Source organism: Procambarus clarkii, chromosome 44 (genome assembly GCF_040958095.1).
Source record: "Procambarus clarkii isolate CNS0578487 chromosome 44, FALCON_Pclarkii_2.0, whole genome shotgun sequence".
In the NCBI taxonomy this organism is placed as follows: domain Eukaryota; kingdom Metazoa; phylum Arthropoda; class Malacostraca; order Decapoda; family Cambaridae; genus Procambarus; species Procambarus clarkii.
This window is the reverse complement of record NC_091193.1, coordinates 16875496-16899871: the sequence shown is the minus strand read 5'-3', so window position 1 is coordinate 16899871 and position 24376 is coordinate 16875496. Positions and strand designations below refer to the sequence as shown.

Below are 24376 nucleotides of genomic sequence, written 5' to 3'. Positions count from 1 at the left end.
CACTATTCCCTGTTTTGTTCAACCAGTTTATTCCGCTAAAATTAAAGTCACCCATGACATAAATACTGTTAGATCTAGATGCTCTAGATATTTCATCCCATAGATGCTTTGCTTCCATTCTAAATTTGGTGGCCTATATATTACTCCTATTATAATATTATTAGCTTTTTCGTTTAATTCAATCCAAATAGTTTGTGTGTGGCTCTGTTTTGATTCCCTCTTTGAGACTACATTTCAAATTGTCCCTAACATATATGGCTACTCCACCTCCTCGTCTAATATATCTATCTGTGTGAAATAGTTTAAATCCATATATTTGATATTCAGCTAATAGTTCTCTATTTTCTACATTCATCCACGTTTCGGTAAGTGCAATAATATCTATTTTTCTGTGCAGACAAGAGCATTTAATTCGTTAATTTTATTTCTTAGACTTCTACTGTTAGTGTAATATACCCTAAGTGAATTGTTATTTTGCGGACCTTCTCTTTCCCTGATCGTTTTGCCAATTCCTTTCTCCCACAAACACAAGCTTCACTAAGCTTCCTGGCAATACGTTAGTAATGAATAAATGATATATTTACTCATTATAATGTTGGTGCTGAATGTACAACACGAAAAAACACAATTTTAATCTGAAATTATCTTTTTATAAAGAAATTAGACGAAAATAGAGCTGGTGATGCCAAATAAAGTCGACGATCCAAGCGTCGGTTAGGTTGGGTTCATTACTAACGTATTGCCAGGAAGCTTTGTGTAGCTTGTGGTAATTAGACGGACCCAGGGGGGGGGGGGGGGGAAAGAGTTTTACCAGGTAAGCAAGGTTTTTGAGATTACTAAAGATTGGAAGACTACACTTGATTAGATTCAACTTGCCCAGTTAGTTGCATGCATATATAAAGCAATTGTTTGATACAGGAACATCATGTGTAGAATTGCATACTATACTAATGGAGCCTGATTACATCAATATGTATTAAATGAACCCCCACTGATTGCTAATACAGTATATTAAAACAAAGAAATTCATTATACAGTAAATCTATTATTTAAAAATAAGGTTTGGAAGAGACTGTTAATTTCTAAATTTATTTCACGCCACATTTACAATATATACATGACTGCATACAGATAGTTTGTATAAACTGTTTAGTACTTCGATGCTAATTGCAGAAAGTGATAAACAGGCATCGTATCTAAATGCTGGTAATCTTAATAAATACAATTGTTTGTAATAGTTTTAATGTTCTCCAGGTAGGATTGTATTAAAACCTGTACTTTTGCATGCATACAAAAACAGTACCTGGTATTGTACAATGTGTGCAAACATGTACAAGTACATACAGTAGGTCTCACTTGAACAGAACAACGTAAATATTAACTGCATCAGAATGTGGTGCACAAAACAAGTCTTACTGCAAGGGCCCGATGGTCATTATGGAAGCAGAATGTTTAAATATTTGGGTCTTATTGTAAGTACAGTTGTATAACCCTACATCCTGGTGTGGGACTAAATATTTGATATGTATTTTCAGATGAATATGTATCCCTTTCAGCAGAAATGAAAATGTTTTGAGTGGTGCGCACACAAGAATAGGAAGCATCTACATCTATTCCTGCTACCAATCGTCCAGTTTCATCAGGCATATCATTGCCTGGTGCTGGTGACATTTACTGGAGGAAATATCAAAATCTGTAATAGTAAAGGAGTTTGCAATCCAAGAGGCAGATCCAAGACTGAGACATTAATGATATTAACACAACAGATTACTGGATTAGTAGTGGGGCCCTTATGTTGGAATCATGATAGCAACCTTTCAAATTGTGTGTAAAACAGCTGGAGTAGAGAATACGAAGGCGAGGTATTTGTCAATGTGTTCAAACGTGAACTGCGGAATGGTGTGAGTAAACCGTGAGTAGCTACTCTTCACCATCCCAAGGTCGTTTGGACTGCTTTGTATGTTACCTATTGCCCAAGAAAGAATCTCCCTTTGCTACACTGGGGTTCAATGACTGGAAGCACAGCAATGTTATTGTAGAACATGAGAATGGAGAACATCAAAAGTGCAAGATGGCATATTTGATAAGGCAAATAAATGAAGTGTAGATTCTTCATTACTTGAGCAACATTGCTCAGAGTAGGAATATTAGCAAAGTGTTGACACGTGTGGGTTCTGTAATTTGCTTTCTTGCTTCTAGAGGTTTGCCATTTTTGTGGAGAAAATCAGATTGGGCAGCAAAAAAATGGTTACTTCAGGTATACTAGAGCTGCTGAGTGAATTTGACCCTTTCTTGGAAGAACATTTCAAAGTATGAAATTTCTGGAAATGGGAATGTCATATTTTATCTGCAAATATTTGGAGGAATTCATTAAATTTAATAGGACAACAGGTTCTTTGTACTATAAGTAAAAAGTGAAAGTATTATTCAAAATATTACAAATCTACAAAGTATTATTGTAGATTCCACTCCAGACATCTCGCACACAGATCAACTGATATTTATTGTCGGATACATTAAAGACAGCCTGTGGAATGTTTCTTGATGTTCATGCCCCATCTTTTCTCATGGAGTAAAGGTTCTAACACATTCGTGGATTTTCTTAGTGGAATTTTGTTCTCATTATCAAATGCTGTGGTTAGCTGTACTATAATGCCTCAAATATGTCTGGACGAATACTGGATTGCAAGCATGGATTCGTCAAGTTTCCACAGAGTTTGCCATCTATGTCCCCTGTGCCCAACACAGCCTGAACTTGGGAGTAAAAGCAGTAGAGTGTTGTGTACAGGGTGTCAAATTCTTTTACTTTGTACAGAATCTGTATTAATTTTTAGCTGGTTTTACTTATAAGAATGTATTGACATTATTTTTAGGAAAAGATTTGGTGGTCAAGCATCTGTCTGACACACGATGGTGAGCACATGTTCATGCTCTGTGGGGGTTTCGCGAAAATAAAACAAGCTAGATTCTCTATCAGCTGACAATAAACAGCAAGTGAATACAAGGTGAAAGGCAGGAGTAGCGAGGAAAAAAATTGTAAACACACTTTCTCTCATTTCCTTGGAATGACATGCTAGATAGAATGAACAAAACAAACAAGGTCCTGCAATCAAAATGTGAACATCCTTGTTGCCACGAATCTCCGAGTCTATTTCCTGAAGATAGGGTTTTCATAGAGACAAATTTAGTAAATATGAATTCAAAGCCAGGAGTGTGTGTCCAGATACAGATTACAATGATGGGGAAAAAATGGGAACAAAAATGAAGTTTGTGTCTTAGTAAATATGATGGATCAGCAGAAGAGGTACTTCTTATTAAAACCGAAAAATTCAAGGTGGAAACTTTCCTCCCTATTCTGGACACACTAATCTTTGAACTGACAAAATGTGCCAAGACTTCTTCACAAATTGGAAATCTATCTTTCTTTAGTGATTTGAAAACCATTGCTTCTGATGCACTAAAGAAAAAGTGTGAACATCTGACTAATATGTATCACAAAGACCCGAATTATGATGACCTTTTAAATGAATGCGAGTATCTATCTCAAGCACTACATGGCTCTTGATGAAAATCAACTCTCTCCCTGCACTGTAAAGAAAAATAATGCCGGACAATTTGAAATCTGTATTCCCAAATGTTGAAATTGCACTCGGTGTTCATGTGCATGATGGTGATCAACTGTACAGGTGAACATTCTTTTTCAAGACTGAAAGTTATAAAAAATCTGCTTCATAGCACAATGGGGCAGCATCGTTTGAACTAGCTTTCACTCATGTGCATGGAAATGACATCCTGAAGACCATTGACTTCAAGCCAATAATAAAGCAATGCTTGTTATAATAAGTTTGTAATAATTTCATACTACGCCATCTAATCTGTGTAGATTACTGAGTATTATTGTGTTTTTCAAGCCTTGTGTATTGTTCACATGTTTATCATATTCATTAGTTGCTGCTCTACAGCATGTTTTTAATGTTTTAACACCAGTTTTGTTGAAGTGACAATAAAATAAATATATGTTTAATATTATTGACCATTTACTATTTATTCCTGTGAGTGGTTGTTGTAGGGGCCCCCCACCACACTGGTTTGCACAGGGGGCCATAATGCTGTTAAGATGGCACAGAAAAAAATGTTTTTATTTAAAATTTACTTTTGTGATTTTAGAATCAAAATATGCAGAGATAGCATGTTCAATTATTGTAACAGTAAAAACAAATTTGGGAACAAAACTGCAAAAAAATGGCAAAGTTTGGATGTAACTTCTTTTTTGCAACGAATATTTTATGGAATAAATCGAACTGTTCAAGCTGGATTCCACTGTATATTTATAAAAGTTGTGTATAATATCAATACTGTACAGACAAACAGACATTAATAAAAAATGCATTAGCAAATTTTGTATTTATCACTGATGCTATGCAAAATCCAGAGATATTTTCTGAAGAAAAATACATTACTGAAGAACATTGAAAAGCAATAAAACCAATTACTGTACGTATGGATTCCACAATCTATAACAAAGCAGCCATAGGATGATTAACAGTTGAAGTATAAGCTCCAAGCAACATGGTATTAGGATCTTCCAAAAGCTGCTTCACTGTATCTAAAAACGCAGCTGCAGTGTCATCGTCGACACCAGCACGGTCATATGAGAGGGTGGCACACATGTACGTAACGGGTGTGCCACATTTGCCTGAAATGAGAAATATTAATAGTTATATAATTGTCATATTAGAGCCTATATTAAAAAATTTATTCAATCGTGTAAACTCTTCAGGGTGAATTAGAATCATTATTCAAAAAATATCTTTCAATGTTACATTCACAAAATTGGCTCATCAACTAAACCCCTTATTAAACAGAGGAGCATATTCAAAAGCATATGAAATAACATTAACAAATGTACACACATTGAACATCAACAAATATATATACAAAATAACATGCATGTATAAACACATGAAGTTGAGGCAGAGGATATAGGGAGATGAGCAGAGGAAGGGAAGGAGGGAAGAAAAGATAAAGATGGGGAAGAGGAAAAGAGAGAGTGAATTACAACTTATAATTAAAAACAGGTGACAATAGCCTATCCGTGAATGACAGATAATGCTGCAGGATCCCAGATAATGTGTGTACAGTATAAAGAATTAAATAAATACTACCATCATTCATTCATGACGAATGATGGCAGAATGAGAGAGAAAGATGAAAAACGAGAAAACAAATTGCTGGTGAGTGTACGTGGAAGGCGAGGTTCTAGGATAACAGAGTAGAGCACGTCAGAAACCACGGACATGTGAATAAAGTCATGGGTAACAGTATTAAGAGCAAAAGTACATGAATTTCCCTACTACAGTACTGTACATAATGAATATTGGCACAGAAGTGTGAATGGTCAAAGGAAGATGGTCTCTTAATGAACAGTAAGTTGATTAAAATAATCAATAATGCATAAACTTACCTAATAACAGTCTACTTCCACCAATTGCAAGGATGCCACACTGAGGAGGGTTGATGATGGCACTGAACTCACTAATTCCAAACATCCCCAGATTTGAAATGCTATTCAGAAAAAAATATTAATAAAACGAAACTGCTGAAATTTTTCAAAATTACCTAGAACTAAATAATTAATGTGAAATAGACCAATAAATTCACAGATAAACTGACCTGAAATTTATTAGTACCAGGTACAATTAAAGAGCTTTATCTTGCTTCCCATGTACAGTACACTGGTAATTATCATAAGTGCAATTATATTAGAAACAACTGCATTTCTATCTACCCAAATATCAACAATAATAATATAAAAACCAGCATTGAATGTAATGAAACTCCATTTTCTGGGTGAGCCTCAGAGGCTCCTTGAAGCTATCAGACTGATATTGACTGAAGTCCCAGACTATATTAGTTTGGGGCTTCAGTCAATGGAGTTCTGCCTACCGAGAACCAAGAGCCCATCTGGTCCCATGGGGGGAAGAGGGGGAAGAGCCCTTCTCCCCTGCAGGGCCTAACCCTGGACGATGGCAGACATGGAATACTCCCAAATACAAGGGGGGTTTCCTTAGGCCATTGTTCTCTGCCCCTCTCTGAGGGGACCAGATTCTGGCTCGTGGTCCCCACTAGACAGAACTCCACTGACTGAAGCCCCAGACTAATATAGTGTATATCCGTCCGATAGCTCCAGGGAGCCAGAGGGGCTCCCCACAGAAAATGAAGTCATTTCAATAGATTATTCATCATGCACAATAAATTACACAACACACACTTCCTTACAAATAACATTATTTTGTTGCTATTAAATAGGATATAATTTGAAGAACTATAGGTTAGACTTACGTAAAAGTTCCCCCTTGAAATTCATCTAGCTTTAGTTTGTTTTCTCTAGCTCGGCCAGCTAGATCATGCACTTTGGTTGCAATATCTTCAACACCCAACGTGTCAGCTCCATGAATTATTGGGGTTATAAGGCCAGCAGGTGTTGCTACTGCAATGCTAATATCCACTTGATCAGCCATCAAAAGCTGAAATATTACAATTAAGTTAACTACAGAAATTATTTAGGTCTTTCAACAGAATGATATTTTTCATTTTATATTTAATATTATATACAGATGGAAAGGGAATACCACCTCTGGCTGGAAGGAGGGACCCTTATCTTTAGAGAAAGGCACACACAACGCATTAGAGGGGATATATAGGTCCCCCTCCACTGTAGTTTCTATGTTCTTATGTCTTAATAACCCTTTAGTGTATTTTGTTATTTTATATTTAGAAAATAATAGCTGCATAATGAACAAGCTAGAGGCTTCAAACTGCACTAATTACTATTAACAACATTACCTTCAATGCACTAATAACCTGTGAAAACATTACCTGATCTCCTCTCCACACACAGTTCATCTCTGGACATCTGTTCAAGGCAACAGCAACAGCTTTGATGATAAGGTCATTAATGCTAACACTGATTCCTTCCTTCTTGTATTGCTTCCTCAATGCTACAAGCTTGTCCACACAACAGTCAATAGTACCGTATGAATGGGCAATACCACCCTGAAAAGAAGCCAGCATTAAATTTGCAATAATGTAGTAAATTTTTCTTGTACTTTCTCTTTCGTTCCCATTTACTCCTTTTATTATCCCTATATACCCTTTATTATACCTATCCTTCAGGTTCTTCTCCGGCCCCGACCATGGCAGTCTCTGGGTTTGGAATCCCTGTGCCTTCTTTCACCAACCTCGAGGTAACCTCCGGAGCTGGAACCCCTACAGCAGTTCAATGTTACCTTCAACCTCGTTCTGACAGTTTTTGTGACGGTACTGGAACCAATCGTATTGGCGCTTGCCTTTCCATTGGAGACTTTCGGCATCGTGGAGAGAGGGGACCTGCTGCATGGGTGACAGCTTCTTTTCCGTATCAACCTACCCTGGCTTTGCGCCCTGGAGAAGTCACTTCGAACCAACAACCAGAGCGCAACTCCATAGTCTCCCGAGAGTGATGGATGCCTACTTTCGCCTTGCTTTTATCTTCCTCTAAGATTTCCTCCTCCTCACCTCTCTCTTGCCTTACTTATGCTCGTGCCATTTTAGCCTCTTCACAATCGACTTGATAATGGTCCATGACAGACTGAAACGTCATCATCTTTTCATCTTTTAGTACAGGCATACCTCAGAATACGAGTTTAATCCGTTCCTGGAGACGCCTCGCATTCCGAAAACTTGCATTCCGAAGTTAATTTCCCCATAAGAAATAAAGGGAAATGAATTAATCCGTTCCTGACTACCCCAAAAACCCCACATCAAACAAAATTTTTATACCTAATTTACCTAATTCATCTAAATAAACCTACAAAACTATGTTCCAGTTATTACTTACCTTGCTGTCGAGTGCTGTAGGCGTATGGAAGATGGTGAGGAGGGGGGAGGAGGAGAGGAGTTACTGTTTGGAAGGGGAGTAACACCTTGTAACACTATGGATACCACTTCTCTTTCTAAATTTTTCAAACCAGCCCCTGCTTGCCTTAAACTCTTTCTTATCTGCATCACTCGTTGCAGGGGTATTCTTTAGAAGGTCTTCGTGCAACACCCTGGCTTTCTCACAAATAATGGCCTCCGAAACACTATCACCCCTCAACTCCTTGTCGTGTATCCAAATTAATAACAACTTTTCCACTTCTTCAAGTATTTGTGGTCTTTGTGCCGTTAATGTTCTTACTCCTTTTGCCACTTTAGCACACATAATCTTATTTTTCTTCTTAAGTATAGTGCATATTGTTGATGTGGCTTTGTTGTACTGCCTACAAAGTTCAACAACACGTGTACCGTTCTCATGCTTCCGAATGATCTCTTGTTTCTCCTCTATTGTCATCCTCACATGAGCTTTCTGGCCTTTATCCTTACCACTGGCTTTCTTGGGACCCATGGTGAGATATATAATAACAAATTGTATAGACAAATCACCAAAAATCCAACAAAACACTGAAAATCCGCGAGAAGAATTGATGTGGGGGTAGTCACTGAGCGCGAGACAATGGTAAACTGAGGGGCGGCGGGGCAGAGGGGCGACGATCGCCGAACCACCACGCGCTAGGTCGGCCTGTACGCGTATCAACAAACTCGTGTCCCGAAGTAACCCTCGCCTTCCGAGACAAATTTTTGGAGTAAATACTGCTCGCCTTCCGAAAACCTCGCATACAGGGACAATCGCATTCCGAGGTACCACTGTATGTGGTTTGGTCAACATTGCAATAGTAAATATTATACTCAAACAATATGTCATAATTAATCAAAGATGCATATTATTTCAATAAACTTTTTAAATTTTGTGCTGCATAATATTTAATCAAAGAAAACATTTTACGTATTTTAAAGACAGCTCTAGTTTGATTCAACTTTTATCTGGGAGGGAGGGAGGGAGAGGGAATTATCAGGGGGAAAAGTGTCAAGCCATTAGACTATATAGCACTTGGAAGGGATCAGGATAAGGATTTGGGATGGGACGAGGGAAAGGAATGATGCCCAACCACTTGGACGGTCGTGGATTGAACGCCGACCTGCATGAAGCAAGACCGTCACTCTACCGTCCAGCCCAACTGGTTGGACAACTTTTATCTGGGATATTGAAAAAAAAAAAACTATCGGGCTAATGTGTGCCAATAGAAACAAGCAGAGAACACAACTCACAAGACTCCGGATCAAAGGTGTCGTAGACCCAACAGGCAGCATGACAGAGGCAAAAGTGGTGACTGTCACTCTGAGACAAGAGCACACAGCAACCTTCAAACCCTCACGAGGCGGGCTGGAACTTGGAAGATGCATCCATAGGTCCCCCGAGACCTGACAGGGTTTTCCAGGGCCCAGGGCCCTTAACTGGTTGCTAACTGGTTAAGATCCAAAGCTAACAAGGGGAAGATCAAAACATTGAAACCCCTGCAACATGTACAATCATGGGGGCCTAGCAGAGGGGCCACCAAAATATTATAAGTGGAATTATAACCACACCAGGCAAGAAAAACAAATACAAAAGAAAACCCCCATAAAAGTACAAAGTCACCAGAGGAAACAGGAACCGGCTGCTGCATAGGTAGGCCGGCTGCATGACACCTTGATGCCCCAACCAGCACGATACCACTCCCTACCCAAGGCCAATCAAGGGCCATGAAACCCCAGATGGCCTCAAGGGCGGAGTAAATGCCGAGCAGCAAAACCCATATGGAAATGGTTTCCCAAACGCACCAGGGACTGGTGCGTTTGGGACTCTCTTCTCTTTTTGGTTTTTAGTTGTACTTTTCTTACCATGTGGGGTTTGTTTTGTTATACTACCTAGCTTTCTGGGTGCCTAACCCCAGTCGATGGCAGATAAGGAAAACCTGCCACCAGAGGGGAAGGGGGGAGGGGGGGTTCTAGGGCCATTGTTTCCTGAAATCTTTCTGAGGGGGCCAGGTTCTGGCTCGTGTTCCCCAGTAGGCTGAAGTCCATAGACTAATGCCCCGGTCTAATATATCACACATTAGCCCGATAGCTCAAGGAAGCAGAAGGAGCTCCCCACAGAAAAGCAGACTGTCGATAATAATAATACTAATAATAAGGATAATAATAATAAGGATAAAATAATACAAACCTTTGATTGTGTGAGTCGTTTGGCTATGGTTCTCCTCATGTTCGTTACTTCAATGTCATAAAAACCATCGTCTGATATATCAATAATTGGTAATGGATGAGAAACAATCGGTGATGTGGGAGCTGTGAGAGAACCAGACGCAGTGGCAGGTTTTGGAACTTCGGGAGGAGCAACTGGTGGGTGCATGGCACAAAATACAGAATTAACTCGACATAGTTTAATCATATGAGGGAGTCCTGTGAGCCCTCCAGGAGAACATGGATTATAAATAGGGGTCACCAGTGATTAATGTTACAAAACTAGAGATAGTTTTGCATCTCTTGCATCTCTACTGGCTGGAGAAGTTTAAATTTAAGAATAACCTAGGTAAATACTGGTTTGGAAATAAGGTTGATTCATAGAACAAAATACCAAATAACATAATACATGTGGGATCACTTTATTTTTTCCAGCATAGGTTAGACATATATATGAATCAGATTGCACGAATATAAATGGGTCTCCTCTTACACACCACCTTAAATTCATACACAAAGTCCTAAATGACCCAAGATTAGGGAGGCTGATGTGAAAATTTGATCAAAGATTAACCCCAAGAAAAGAAATCTTGACTATAAAAAGAATCCTGCTCCCATTTAGAAAACAAATTTTGGTTCAGATTAACCCCAGAGAAATGCAAAAGGTGTAAGGCTACCACAGTCTAAGAGAAAAACACAAATCATGCTTTTCTGCTATTAGGAATCTGGGTCCAAGAATATCTGCAGCCTTTATTTTGCAACTAAGAAAAGATACAAACAAATTTAAATTGCCCACATTCATGATGCTAACAACACCAGCTGGGATATCATAAATGTATATGCTATTAACAGCAACAACTAGTGCTGCAGTTAGTGTTACAGCGGCAGTTTTTTCATCATAAAGTCCAACAATAAGAGGATGCTTCTGGATTGTTCATCTATTCATGAAAATCCCAAGCCTTAAGCTTCAATTCGAATAAAGACAAAAATATTATTCTTTATAAAATATAAAAATATAAATTGCTACTTGATTTAAAAGGACCTTGTTGTATATCTGTGAGTCCTCAAATTACTTTACTGCAGTGGTCAAGTAAATAAAATTTTAATACCAACCTAAAAATTTTTTTTTAATAACCTGAACAACCAACCCAATTTCTGGCAACCCAATTTTAGGAATAGTTCTAATAGTTCTAGTAAATAAATGTTCTAACCTGCAGTTAATGGCCGTGGCTGAAGATTTTTGTCTTTGATAGCTTGCAGAACATCCCCCTTTAATAGTCTACCATGTGGCCCTCCAGCAGGAACTTGACTAGCAGAAAGCCCATACTGCTCTAGCAACAGACGAACTGAAGGCCCATAGTTACTACAAACAAAAAAAAATTGTACCTTAATAATGAAGACACTTAGATATTTGAATAATTTCCGCTTGATTAAAATAAAATGACAGATACAATGCTGGATTTGATAAAACACTTTAAAAGATGAAGTTCACATTTTGAAGTTGTTTTGCAGTTAAAGCTGAGAGTAGCAAAGAGAAAATACTGTACAAGTAAGTATAATTTAGGTGCAAAACCAATTTAACAAAATCAAATATAAAAAATGTTGCACTGGGAAAGCTTTTTGATAGTCTGTTATAAACAGACATAACACAGCATTTCGAGCAAGATGTGGGAAAAACATTTAAGACTAAAACTTAAAAATAATTGAGATCAAGTGGACAAGGCTTATCACAAACTATAGGAAAGGACAGCTCTCAACCTGCTTCCTTCCTACTTTCCTACCTTCCTTTCTTATTTTCTCACTACTGCTCTTGTATGTCTTCCTCCATTCCATTCTATTTTTTAAAATTTGTCTTTCAAATCCTGATCAACAAACTTGCTTTCTTTAAAAACTTTCCAACATCCAGCTTTTGTTCCCCATTTATTTCTCAATCATTTTATATAGGAGTAAGAACTTTTGGTTTTGTTTTGTTTTCTGGGGCCAGGGCAGATGCAGATCCCAGATCAGAGACCAATTCTCCCTACCATTTTACTCTTATTTTAAAACCCTGAGCAGCTTGGGCATGAAGAAAACACATGGAAAATTCACATGCATAAAACTTTCAAGTTTTGTCTCCAATCAGAAAGACATGCAAACAAAACCAAAAGACAGAAATGGCTGTGTTTATGCAGCACTTTCACCAGTTTATGAAGCTGAATGGCTACATTAAATGTAAAACTCTCAGTATTATGCGCACCCATGGCCAGCATCAGAAACAGTAGCAAGTGTGGGAGAAGCTGTGACAGGTAGAGATCCAGATGGTAGTGTCAAGTCTTCACTGGGCATTTCAACTGCCTTCCAATCTTCACCTTCTTCTACCATAACAGCTATCAAGGTGCCTACCTTCACATCTTTGGTGTCCTCTGGAACCTGATAAAATTTATTATTTAAAAATTCACACAAATTACTGGAAAGCTTTTAGAACTATCTTCTTACAGCTCATATTCAATTCTTTCATAAACACCTTTCATAGGGTATACTCCTAGGGAAATATATTTCATTATAGAGTTCAATTATTAACCACCCACATTATTTGGTGTGTGGTTATATAATATTATATACTGTAGTATAAATATTATTATTATTATACAGGTATAACCTCACACTTAACACACAAACCAACAAATGATCATTATTAATATATCACAATTATCACCTAGCCTGTGCTCACAATGATCAGTGCATAAGGAGAGAAGCATTTGTGCAATGTTTCTTTTCACTTGTCTGTTCACCTAGCAGTAAAGAGGTACCTGGGAGTTAAGAAATTGTTGGGAGTGCATCCTGGAAAAAGGTTAGTTAGCCTAGGGTATCCTCGATAAGTCAAACAGGCTTCCTGTAATCAATTATGGAAAACCATACCAATATAATTTCTCATTTCTTTCCATGCTAATGCCTCCCTACCCCACTATTGGAATGCTGGATAATGATAATGGAGGGACGGATGTGTTCCATATCAGGGCAATCTTTGCAGTGCAGCATTTTTGAGAAAGAAACCAGCACTACAGTAGAGAATCATTATTTGTTTGTTCCATATAAATTATCCCATGCACTTAAACAAATTTATCCCCACATATTGGTACATACCATGTTTACTAATCCTGACATTTCAGCCACACATTATAATGGTCATAATGTGTTGCAGAAGCTAAACAAGTACTGAACTCAAAAGTTATACATATTACACTAGCTACAAATATACTGTACATACTGCATTTGAAAATATTCTAACAAAATTCAATATAATACTGATCTATCCCAACAATTACCCACACAATCCCATGCCATACAACCAGTAAGCACTGTACTACCCAGACGGCATACCTGGAGAACAGCTCTGATCTGGACTGGCTGTGCTCTTGAGGATATGGATGAGGCAGTTCCATACTCTTGCATTTCACTACTGTGCACATAGCTGCTTGCACTAAAACTAGTGTCTGCCTTTTCTGTTTGAATTAAAGTAGATGAATGTATTGCGTTTGGATATGTTCCTTCAAACATTAAGTCAGTTTTTTCTCTTTTTTCCTGATTACTGGGTTTTGATACCACTGCATTGTCTGAGTAAGCAACAGTATCTTGTAAAGGAACCTCATTGTTTGCAGAATTTTCTTGTGACGTAACACCAGACGTTTTAACATTATCAAATTTAATTTGAGTTACATTATCAGATAAACCCTTAGACTGTAGCTCAATAGGTAGTTTTGCTTCTAATGGTACAATTAAATTATTTGCAATTTCTTGGATACATAGAGGACGTGGCTCCATGAAAGCTGGTACTTGCATCAAAGTATGTAAGTGCTCTATGGTGTGGTCTTTTTCCAGCATGGTGGTAATATCATTCTGTTTATTTTCACTTTTAGCTCCATTAGACCAATCAGAAGACAGAGATTGAGTCTCTCTCTCAGCTTCATTCTCTCTCTCATGCCCATATTTTCTCTTATGCCCATGCATTATTTGATTCTGGTGTTGCGTGATCTCATTTTCTTTCATTTGTTTGGTTTGCATAAATTTAGGTTGAGCCTCATCAAAATTATTTGCATTCTGAGAAAATATGCTGTCTGAAACTTCAATATGATCATTAACTGCCAGCTGGTTGTGTACTTCAAAGAGGTTCTCCATAAATGATCCATAGTCATCATCTTCACCAAAACCCAAAAATCCAGCTGAAAAAAAATCACCCATTAATTCTCCACATCCAATATACATTTTCAAAGAACTAAAGACAAGCACGAATAGGATGAACTCTTGATCTGCTACAAATCTGAAGCTGTAGGAACAAAGAAGATTTAGTACATACTGCATATCAAACAAGGTCAAACGAGACAGTGAGAAACATCCAACTGAATGCCTGGTATGCATAAAACTATACAGTCTCCAGTACCAAATTTTAAGACTGTATAGTATAGCCTAGGTGTGAGAGTCGATTTATTGTAACAAACACATACCAGAATTTTGGCTAAGGTGCCTTCTTCCTCAACATCCAGAGAAACAACAGCTTTATCAGTTTGAATGTCACATAAAATGTCTCCAGGTTGAAGAGTGTCTCCTTCCTTCTTCAGCCATTTGATTATGGTTCCCTCCATCATGGTGGGAGAAAGTGAGGGCATTTTAATGGGCAACCCCTGAGCTGTGGAAAAAATTATTCGTAATTTCTAAAATTAATTTAGCAGTGTGTCATGAAGAGCAGGTAACAAATATTTAATCATTCACAAACTGAAAAACATACTGTACATTAATTCTATATATCCAAAAATTCCCTGATAGTTCTCATTCACAAGTATAGAATTATCAAAAACAGAACAAAGAGCACCCATTGAAAACATGTGTACAGTACTCCATGAAGCACGTTATTGTAAAAGAAATACAGTGTACCCTTGAGTTAATAAACTATATGGGGACCAACTCCAATTCGTTGCAACTGGAGATGCCTCCAGGAGGCCCGTATTTGTGAACAAAAACCAGGAATTCTCAAAATGAATAGTCGGGTACATTTCCTAATGTTCACCTAGCAGTAAGTTAGTTAGCTTGTTGTGGGGTTGCATCCTTGCAGGGGTCAGTAATTCGACATGGGGGGGGGGGTGAATGGGACCTCGATATAACCTTAACATGTATGAATACATTCTGACTTCCTGTCCCTCCACAATGAATTATTATTAATTACTGTATTTCAATTTCATGGGTCTGCCTGTCACAAATTGTTGGTTTCCTCTTAAAATAAATTTTAAAATACTATATGGCAAAAATCACACCGGATATTCTAGTTATCGTTACCGTACAAGCTTTGGTCACCCACAGCTTGTAACCGCCTTACCCGCCAAAGCTGTAAATGCCAAAACTCTGTTAAATTTTAAGATTCAACTGGAAAAGATCATAAAGGCAAATGGGAGGGGCCCTTTGACAAGCCGCTAGCTTCCTGTCCTCGTTGAGGCCACTAGTGGTAGTGGCCGTCAGGTAAATTCGGGTAAATAATCAGTGATATTTTAGAATGTGTATTATATGAGTAAACACATTAATTTTTTTTATTAATCTGAGAATTATATGGATAATAAATCATAATCAAATATTGTGCACTATTTGGTTACATGCCAAATTACATTACACGAATTATGCCCATGGATCAATACACTGCTCAGATCCAGTATCAATTCTAACATAACTATCATTATACATTGATAGTTATATTAAACTCTAACATAACTTAAGAGTTATAGTTAAAATTCACAATCAAGTGTATTTTGTTTTTTCCTGTAGCAAAGTAGCCTAGTGCAGCACCCATTAGGCAGGCATTCAATATCCCCAATTCATGTGTTTGGATAGGTTACAGTATCAAAATGAAATGGAAAACATGTATAAATATGAAGAAAAAGCAATATATATGAACTGGGTGTTGTATGTTCAGGATGAACAAACCAAAATAAACTGTGCAATTAAAAAGCCTATAGAAATTCACAATGGAGTCTGCACAAATTCTACCAATGTCACACAATTCATGCTATGATGAAGACCTTTAATTTAATACAGAAATTCATTTAATAGTTTGTACCTAATCCAGTTGATCAATGGATTCTAAAACCTACCTATCCTAACCCCCGCCTAATTAAAGGATAAGATACAGCATTAAACACCTAGGAAATGGGCCGTCACAAGGCTTGTGAACGACCTAACTGTACCCCATGATATCGCCCCTAGTGACACTGGGTTTAGTAAATTGTACACAGGCATTTTGGCAAAGCTTGTTTTCGAGTTGTTAAAATCTTGTATATTGTTAGGATAGGCTTGGCTTCATTGTTCTAGGTTGCATTGGGTTAAGTTAGATATGACAAATTTAAAATAGTTTTGCAAGTAAGAATAATAATTCCTTTTATTGGGGACAGGCATTTTGTGTATATATATAAATATTAGGGTTATATCGAGATGCCCCCTCCCCAAGGTTGACCTACTGAACCTCCCTACGAGATGCATTTTTACCCACAAAGTTATATACCCATGGAACTGCCTACCCCCTCAAGCCATAAATGCCAAAACACTGCTGAATTTCAAAATCCATTTGGAGAGAATCAACAGGACAATTGGGGGACCTTTGACAAGCTTTGGGGCTTTCTGTCCTCGTTGAGGCCACTAGAGATAGCGGCCCTCAGGTAAATCAGGAAGCAACCCCACAACAGTTGACTAACTCCTGTATATCTGTTTACTTCCAGGTGAACTGAGCCATTAGGTGATATTTATTTATATACAGGAAGGTATATTGTGTTTGTCAGAATATATAATGGTGGTGTTCTTACATTCTTGCAAAGTCACTAAAACGCATAGCATTTCGGGCAGAAAATTAAACATTTCTGTTCCATCCAGGATTCCCCAAATGAACCCAAATGTACTGGAGACCCTATACAACTTAGTAATTATCAAAAGCCCTGGCACCTATTATGATCCTCCCTGGCACCTGCTGTGATTCTCCTTGGCACCTGCCATGACCCTCCCTGGCACCTGCTGTGACCCTCCCTGGCACCTGCCATGACCCTCCCTGGCACCTGCTGTGACCCTCCCTGGCACCTGCTATGACCCTCCCTGGCACCTGCTGTGACCCTCCCTGGCACCTGCCATAACCCTTCCTGGCACCTGCCATAACCCTTCCTGGCACCTGCCATGACCCTCCCTGGCACCTGTCATCTCCCACTGACGCCTGGAAGCTCACATCACCTACCATTGAGCGCCGACGTGTTATGGAAGGAGGCAACACAGGCATAGTTTAGTTTCAAGGACTGGCAAGCATTAATACGATAAAGATTACGAGGAAGCCAGCCAAAGCCAGCCCTGCCCACCGCTGCCATCTTGCCGGCTGCCTTTCTCCTGCCTCAGATATACACACGCACGCCAGTTCGTATAAGCAGCTTTCAGACTATCCGCATACAATTTCAGGGACGTTTCGTATACTCTCTTAAATTTTTTTTTTTAGATATATACAAGAGTTGTTGCATTCTTGTACTAAGGTTATATTAAAAAACTTTAATATGATTCAATGAACAGATTAATTCTGATGCTGAGCACGTACACGTAATTTACCCTTCGCAATAAGGTCAGGAAGCTACATATAGCCTAGAAAATTCACACCGTTATTTGATTTTTACCTGAAGGCGGCTATAACGTATTGTTTACGTGTAATGTATTTGGGTGATAAGACAAAGAGTTTAGTGGAGGTTCATATTTATTTAGTATTAGCTGTACCCGGCCACGCGTTGCTGTGGCTCAGCAACGCATAGCCACAGCAACCTTTCCCTGTCTCTCAGTCCTCCCCACCATTCCCCACTCCACTGTCCCCTCGTCCTGCCCACCATCTCCCACTCCCCCGTCCCATCATCCTCACTACCATTCCCCCCTCCCCTGTCCCCTTGTCCTCCTCGCCATTCTCCATTCCCCCATCCCCAACTCCCCCATCCGTTTGTCCTCCTCACCATTACCCCTTACACTGTCCCGTCGTCTTCCCCACCATCCCTCATTCCCGTCCCTTCGTCCTCCCCACCATTCCCCATTCCCTCGTCTGATGCATTCCCAAATGATCTGATATTCTCATCCGAAAATTGGGAACGTCAAATGATCTGATGTTCCCATCGCTGAAAAATAAGAACAGTTAAAAAAAACAAAAATTATAACAATGAAAAAACAATAAACTATACTCCCGAAATGAACGGTATGGTAAACTATATAGCTCATTCTTCTTCTCATCTCTCTTCTGCCTATTTATTGCCTTCTCCTTCAATCATCACAATCGACTTGAGAATGGTCCAGGACGGACCGAAACGTCGTCGTCCCTTCACCTTCTAGTGTGTGGTCTGGTCAATATATAGCTCAATTCCAATGCAATGTCACACAAAATAATGAAATCAGAATGAAAATAAATCGAAATCTATGAAAATTAACTTTATCAATGTAATCGGAAACATTGAAATGGAATCGTAACATATTTAGTATAGCGTGGGTTGCTCTTAGTTGCAACAGATGGCACTGTTAAAAAAAACATGTTTTTACCTGTCACAGGTGTGGTATCTACATAGTAGGTATATAAAAACATGCGTGTATTCGATTGGAACGTTGTATCAAACTTTCAAAGCAATTGGTGAAGAACTTTTGGAGATAACAGTCTGTTGCTCTTACGTTCAACAGATGGCGCTGTTTAAAAAAAAAGATGTTTTTTCCTGTCACAGATGAAGCATGTATATAGTAGGTATATAAAAACAAGCGCCTATTCGAATGAAATGTCGTGTCAAAATTTTAAAACAATCGGTAAAGAGGTTTCGAAGATTTCCATCACATGAAAAACAGTTAAAAAAAAAACACGTTTTTTCCCGTCACAAATGTGACATATATTTAGTATGTATATAAAAACCCGCTTGGATGCCAATGGAAAGTTGTGTGAAAATTTCAAAGCAATCGGTGAAGAACTTTCGGAGATTAGCGATTTAAAACAAACGAACATTTCCATTTTTATTTACATAGATAGTCTTGGTTACAGCAGTCGGTTTGTTGGAGATGTAATGACGTGTTAGCTGAGACGAGGCCCAGAGCAGTGCAGAGGTTTGAGTGAGGCCGGGGGTGGTGAGCACGGATGCGGGGTGAGAATGTAGAGATTTGAATGTGGGCGGAATCGTAGAGAATGTAGAAAATGATAAGCAGACGAAGTACAAAAAATATACATTGACAACAATATATATGATTTTGGTTCTTGATCTGCTTGCCAAGTTCTACACTGGATTGATTGTAAGATGCACAATATCATCATCCTTCTTTTCGAAATTAGATGCAGGTAGCTTGCCAGAGAGTGCAAAATAGAGATAATACTCTACCAGCCCGAGTTCGCACCCTACCAGGTGAGGTGCAACGCGGTACACGCTTTCGGATCTCGCCGGAGAGGCTCCATGAAAATGTCATCTGAGCGAATGGAGGTTGGAGGATTTTTTATTTGCCTTGAAAAATATAGAAAGACCTCGTAAGGTATGGCAATGAGAAATGACGAGACGAAACATCTCACGAAAGGACACCCGTCCCCGTCAATGTTGTATGTTGTCCCCTCGTCATGAGCCGTGACGAGGGGGACAACATGGTGAGTGACCTCACACCCCGTCAAGAGTTGTGAGGACATTCCTCCTTCATCAAGAGCGTTGGTTGAATTTAAATTGAAATAAGTTTATTGAGGTATAAATACACACAAAGGGATGAGGAAGCTAAAGCTACTCTCATCCCGTTCAGAACAACGTGTTCATATATAGATAGACACACATCACAAACAATAAACATATTACCAAACATTCTGAGTGATAAATATATACATTTCTTCCTTTACACATGCACTGTTACCAGACCTACACACAAATACTTGTATGACTAGGTACACAGACCATTTGCAATAGACATTCAGATTGTTTAACAAAGTTACACTCTTGGTGCAAAATATCTCTCCAGAATATCATTAATCTTTCCGTTGTGACACATCCAGGTTATTTGCTCAGGAACAGTCCTTATCTCCGTGTTTCTATATTAATCAACGGGTAATCAAGAACATAATGAGTGAGAGTGTGAGCCCTTAACATACCACATAGTTTACACTTAGTGTCATTATCATTAACACCTATTGCATATTCCCAGTAATATTTGTACCCAAGTCTGAGCCACATGCGTACAGGGTCACTAAGCATTTCTCCTTTACCATAAGTGAAATGGGTGTTTTGACTCACATATATGTAGTGTTGCATGGTTTGGCTTTCCTCATACATTATACCTCTCCTCGCCACTTCTGCCTGTGCCTGAATAGTTCTAATTTTGCTTCTTATTTGTCTAATTGTTTGTCTTCAATTTCAACTTGTGGTTTTGATGTGGCACGTTTGGCCAAGTCATCCGCCACCTCGTTGAGCACTATTCCAACATGAGATGGAATCCAGATGGACTTAACTTTGCGACCTTTCAACTGTATCTCATTTATCCTTTTCTTACAATTCTCAACTATGGACATGAAGACTGAATTTAGAGTGTTTAAGGAGTCACGTGTTCTTCGGCTGTCGACAAATAAGAGCTTTGATGACACCCGGTCCTCCGTCAAGAGTCTTAGAGACACCCCTCGGTCCCCCGGCAAGTCTTGAGGACATCCCCCTACCCGGACAAGAGACTTGAGGACACCCACTTCCCCGTCAACAGGCTTGAGGACGCCCCCTCCTCCGTCAACAGGCTGGAGGACGCCCCCTCCTCCGTCAACAGGCTGGAGGACGCCCCCTCCTCCGTCAACAGGCTAGAGGACGCCCCCTCCTCTGTCAACAGGCTGGAGGACGCCCCCTCCTCCGTCAACAGGCTGGAGGACGCCCCCTCCTCCGTCAACAGGCTGGAGGACGCCCCCTCCTCCGTCAACAGGCTGGAAGACGCCCCCTCCTCCGTCAACAGGCTGGAGGACGCCCCCTCCTCCGTCAACAGGCTGGAGGACGCCCCCTCCTCCGTCAACAGGCTGGAGGACGCCCCCTCCTCCGTCAAGTCACTGGAGGACACCTTCCCTTCTGTAATAAGAGTTTCTGGATAATGAAGAAAAGCTAGGGTCGGGCTGGTGTCGCAGAATGAAGATTGATACATTTAATTTTGTGCTGTTTGAAAGTCCCGGCTTATCGATGGCTAAGATGCAGATGAATAAGGGTGCGGAGGTGCCATTTATTTCAGAAGGGGGGCGCGCGCGCGGACACACACTCACACACATTCACACACACACACACACAGGGACCAAAGAGACCAAAGAGCCAGAGCTCAACCCCCACAAGCACAATTAGGTGAGTACACACACACACACACACACACACACACACACACACACCACCTCAGGTATCTTTCCTGAAGGGTACCAGGTGATACGAAAAGAGAGGACACAGAGACAGGGAGGGGGAGTAGCACTCCTAATAAAGCGGAAATGGAAGTTTGAAGACCTGGGAAATCGAGTTACCAATGAGTGCACAAGCTTCATACATGGAACTCTGACAGTAGATGGGAGGAAGATTGTGATCATGGTAATCTACAATCCCCCACCAAACAGTAGAAGACCCAGGCAGGAGTATGATGACAACAACAAAGCATGTATAGATGAACTGCAGAAGGCAGCAACACTAGCCCACAGAATGAGAGCGAAGCTGCTGATCATGGGGGACCTAAATCATGGAGAGATAAATTGGGAATCAAGGAATCCCCATGGAGGGGATGAAACGTGGGGAGCAAAATTAGTAGATGTTATAGACAGGAATTTCCTGACACAACATGTGAAGGAAGACACAAGGGAAAGAGGAGGAGATGCACCGAGCCTATTAGACCTGATTTTCACCCAGAACGTAGAAGATATCGAGAATTTAGAGCATGAAATACCTCTAGGGGCCAGTGACCATTGTGTCCTAGTCTTTGACTACATGATGGAATTCAAAATTATGACCATGGGACAAGAGATCTGGGAAAGGAGAGCTGACTACAGGAAAGGGGACTATATGAGGATAAGGGACTATCTGGGTGAAGTGCAGTGGGAGGAAGAAATTAGAGGAAAAACAGTCCAAGATATGATGGACCTAGTCATACAGAAATGCCAGGAGGCCGAAGAGAGATTTATACCAACGGTAAAGGGAAAAAATAAGAAGGAATATAATAACCCATGGTTTAATAGACAGTGTCAGGAAGCAAAAATGGCCAGCAGGCGGGAGTGGAGGAAGTACAGAAGACAAAGAACAGAGGACAACAGAAGCAGATACAACAGAGCTAGGAACGATTACATTAACATAAGACGAACATCGGAAAGGGACTATGAGAACGATATTGCAATCAAAGCGAAAAAACAACCTAAGTTACTACACAGTCATATAAGAAGAAAAATGTCGGTGAACGACCAAGTGACAAGACTAAGGAAGACAGAGGGGGCATATACTGAAAGTGACAAGGAAATCTGCGAGGCACTGAATGCCAGTTTCCATGGAGTGTTCACTACCGAGCCTGAGCAGCTCCCATTGTTGGAAGGGGTTACCCTAGATGAAAGACTATCAGATATAGAGGTGACAGCAGAGGAGGTAATGAAACAGTTGACAACTCTAGATGCAACTAAAGCAGTTGGACCAGACAAAGTATCACCGTGGATACTAAAAGAAGCAGCACAGGCCCTCAGCGTGCCTCTGGCAATGATCTTTAATGAGTCACTTATGTCAGGAGAATTGCCCAGTTGCTGGAAGAAGGCAAATGTCGTGCCGATCTTCAAGAAAGGAGATAGGGAGGAGGCACTTAACTACAGACCTGTATCACTGACAAGCATCCCCTGTAAAATACTGGAAAGAATAATTAGGCTACGACTGGTTGCACACCTGGAGAACATTAGGTTTGTGAACAAACATCAACATGGGTTCTGGACAGGGAAATCGTGCCTAACAAACCTTCTGGAATTCTATGATAAAATAACGAGGATAAGACAGGACAGAGATGGTTGGGCAGACTGCATATTTCTGGACTGCCAAAAAGCCTTTGATACAGTACCGCACATGAGACTGCTGTTCAAGCTCGAGAGGCAGGCGGGGGTGGGGGGAAAGGTCCTAGAATGGATAAGGAACTACCTAACAGGAAGGAGCCAAAGAGTTACGGTAAGGGGCGAGAAGTCGGACTGGCGAACAGTAACAAGTGGAGTACCACAAGGATCGGTGCTGGGACCAATTCTATTTCTTGTATATGTTAACGACATGTTTACAGGCGTAGAGTCCTACATGTCGATGTTTGCGGATGATGCAAAGTTGATGAGAAGAGTTGTGACAGATGAGGATTGCAGGATCCTCCAAGAGGACCTGAACAGATTGCAGAGATGGTCAGAGAAATGGCTACTAGAATTCAACACGAGCAAATGTAAAGTTATGGAAATGGGACTAGGAGATAGGAGACCAAAGGGACAGTACACAATGAAGGGGAACAGCCTACCTGTAACGACGCGTGAAAGAGACCTGGGGGTGGACGTAACACCTAATCTATCTCCTGAGGCACATATTAATAGGATAACGACAGCAGCGTACTCTACACTGGCAAAAGTTAGAACATCATTCAGAAACCTAAGTAAGGAGGCATTTAGGGCGCTTTACACTGCCTACGTAAGGCCAGTCTTAGAGTATGCCGCCTCATCATGGAGTCCCCATCTGAAGAAGCATATAATGAAACTGGAAAAGGTTCAGAGGTTTGCAACGAGACTCGTCCCAGAGCTACGAGGGATGGGGTATGAAGAGCGCCTGAGGGAACTGTGCCTTACGACACTAGAAAGAAGAAGGGAGAGGGGGGACATGATAGGAACGTATAAGATACTCAGAGGAATTGACAGAGTGGACATAGACGAAATGTTCACACGGAATAGTAACAGAACGAGAGGACATGGATGGAAGCTTGAAACTCAGATGAGTCACAGAGATGTAAGGAAGTTTTCTTTTAGCGTGAGAGTAGTGGGGAAATGGAATGCACTTCAGGAACAGGTTGTGGAAGCAAATACTATTCATAATTTTAAAACCAGGTATGATAGGGAAATGGGACAGGAGTCATTGCTGTAAACAACCGATGCTCGAAAGGCGGGATCCAAGAGTCAATGCTCGATCCTGCAAGCACATATAGGTGAGTACATATAGGTGAGTACACACACACACACACACACACACAGGGACCAAAGAGCCAGAGCTCAACC

At 40.1% G+C, this 24376-nt stretch overlaps 2 protein-coding genes across 4 annotated transcripts; one reads left to right on the top strand and one right to left on the bottom strand.

Moving 5' to 3' along the window:
* Nucleotides 1-1075: 1075 nt before the first annotated feature.
* On the bottom strand, nt 1076-17551 carry LOC123745168 (pyruvate dehydrogenase protein X component, mitochondrial). 3 transcript variants are annotated; one of them, XM_069300664.1, is made up of 9 exons: nt 17378-17551; nt 13501-14339; nt 12377-12549; nt 11352-11503; nt 10124-10296; nt 6880-7056; nt 6343-6527; nt 5465-5565; nt 1076-4696 (listed from the first exon to the last, which is right to left on the bottom strand). In XM_069300664.1, the coding sequence occupies exons 1-9, from the start codon at nt 17502-17504 to the stop codon at nt 4515-4517; spliced, it is 2109 nt and encodes a 702-aa protein (XP_069156765.1). In that variant the 5' UTR covers nt 17505-17551; the 3' UTR covers nt 1076-4514. The 3 variants fall into 3 exon arrangements, with proteins under 3 accessions (XP_069156765.1, XP_069156767.1, XP_069156766.1); XM_069300666.1 differs by lacking the exon at nt 13501-14339 and adding an exon at nt 14622-14803 and having other exon boundaries at nt 17378-17548; XM_069300665.1 differs by lacking the exon at nt 17378-17551 and adding an exon at nt 14622-14758.
* A 3118-nt stretch (nt 17552-20669) lies between these two features.
* On the top strand, nt 20670-21232 carry LOC138350155 (uncharacterized). The gene is made up of 2 exons (XM_069300477.1): nt 20670-20797; nt 20860-21232. Exons 1-2 carry the CDS (start codon nt 20670-20672, stop codon nt 21230-21232), a joined length of 501 nt encoding a protein of 166 aa, XP_069156578.1.
* The last annotated feature ends 3144 nt before the right edge of the window (nt 21233-24376 follow it).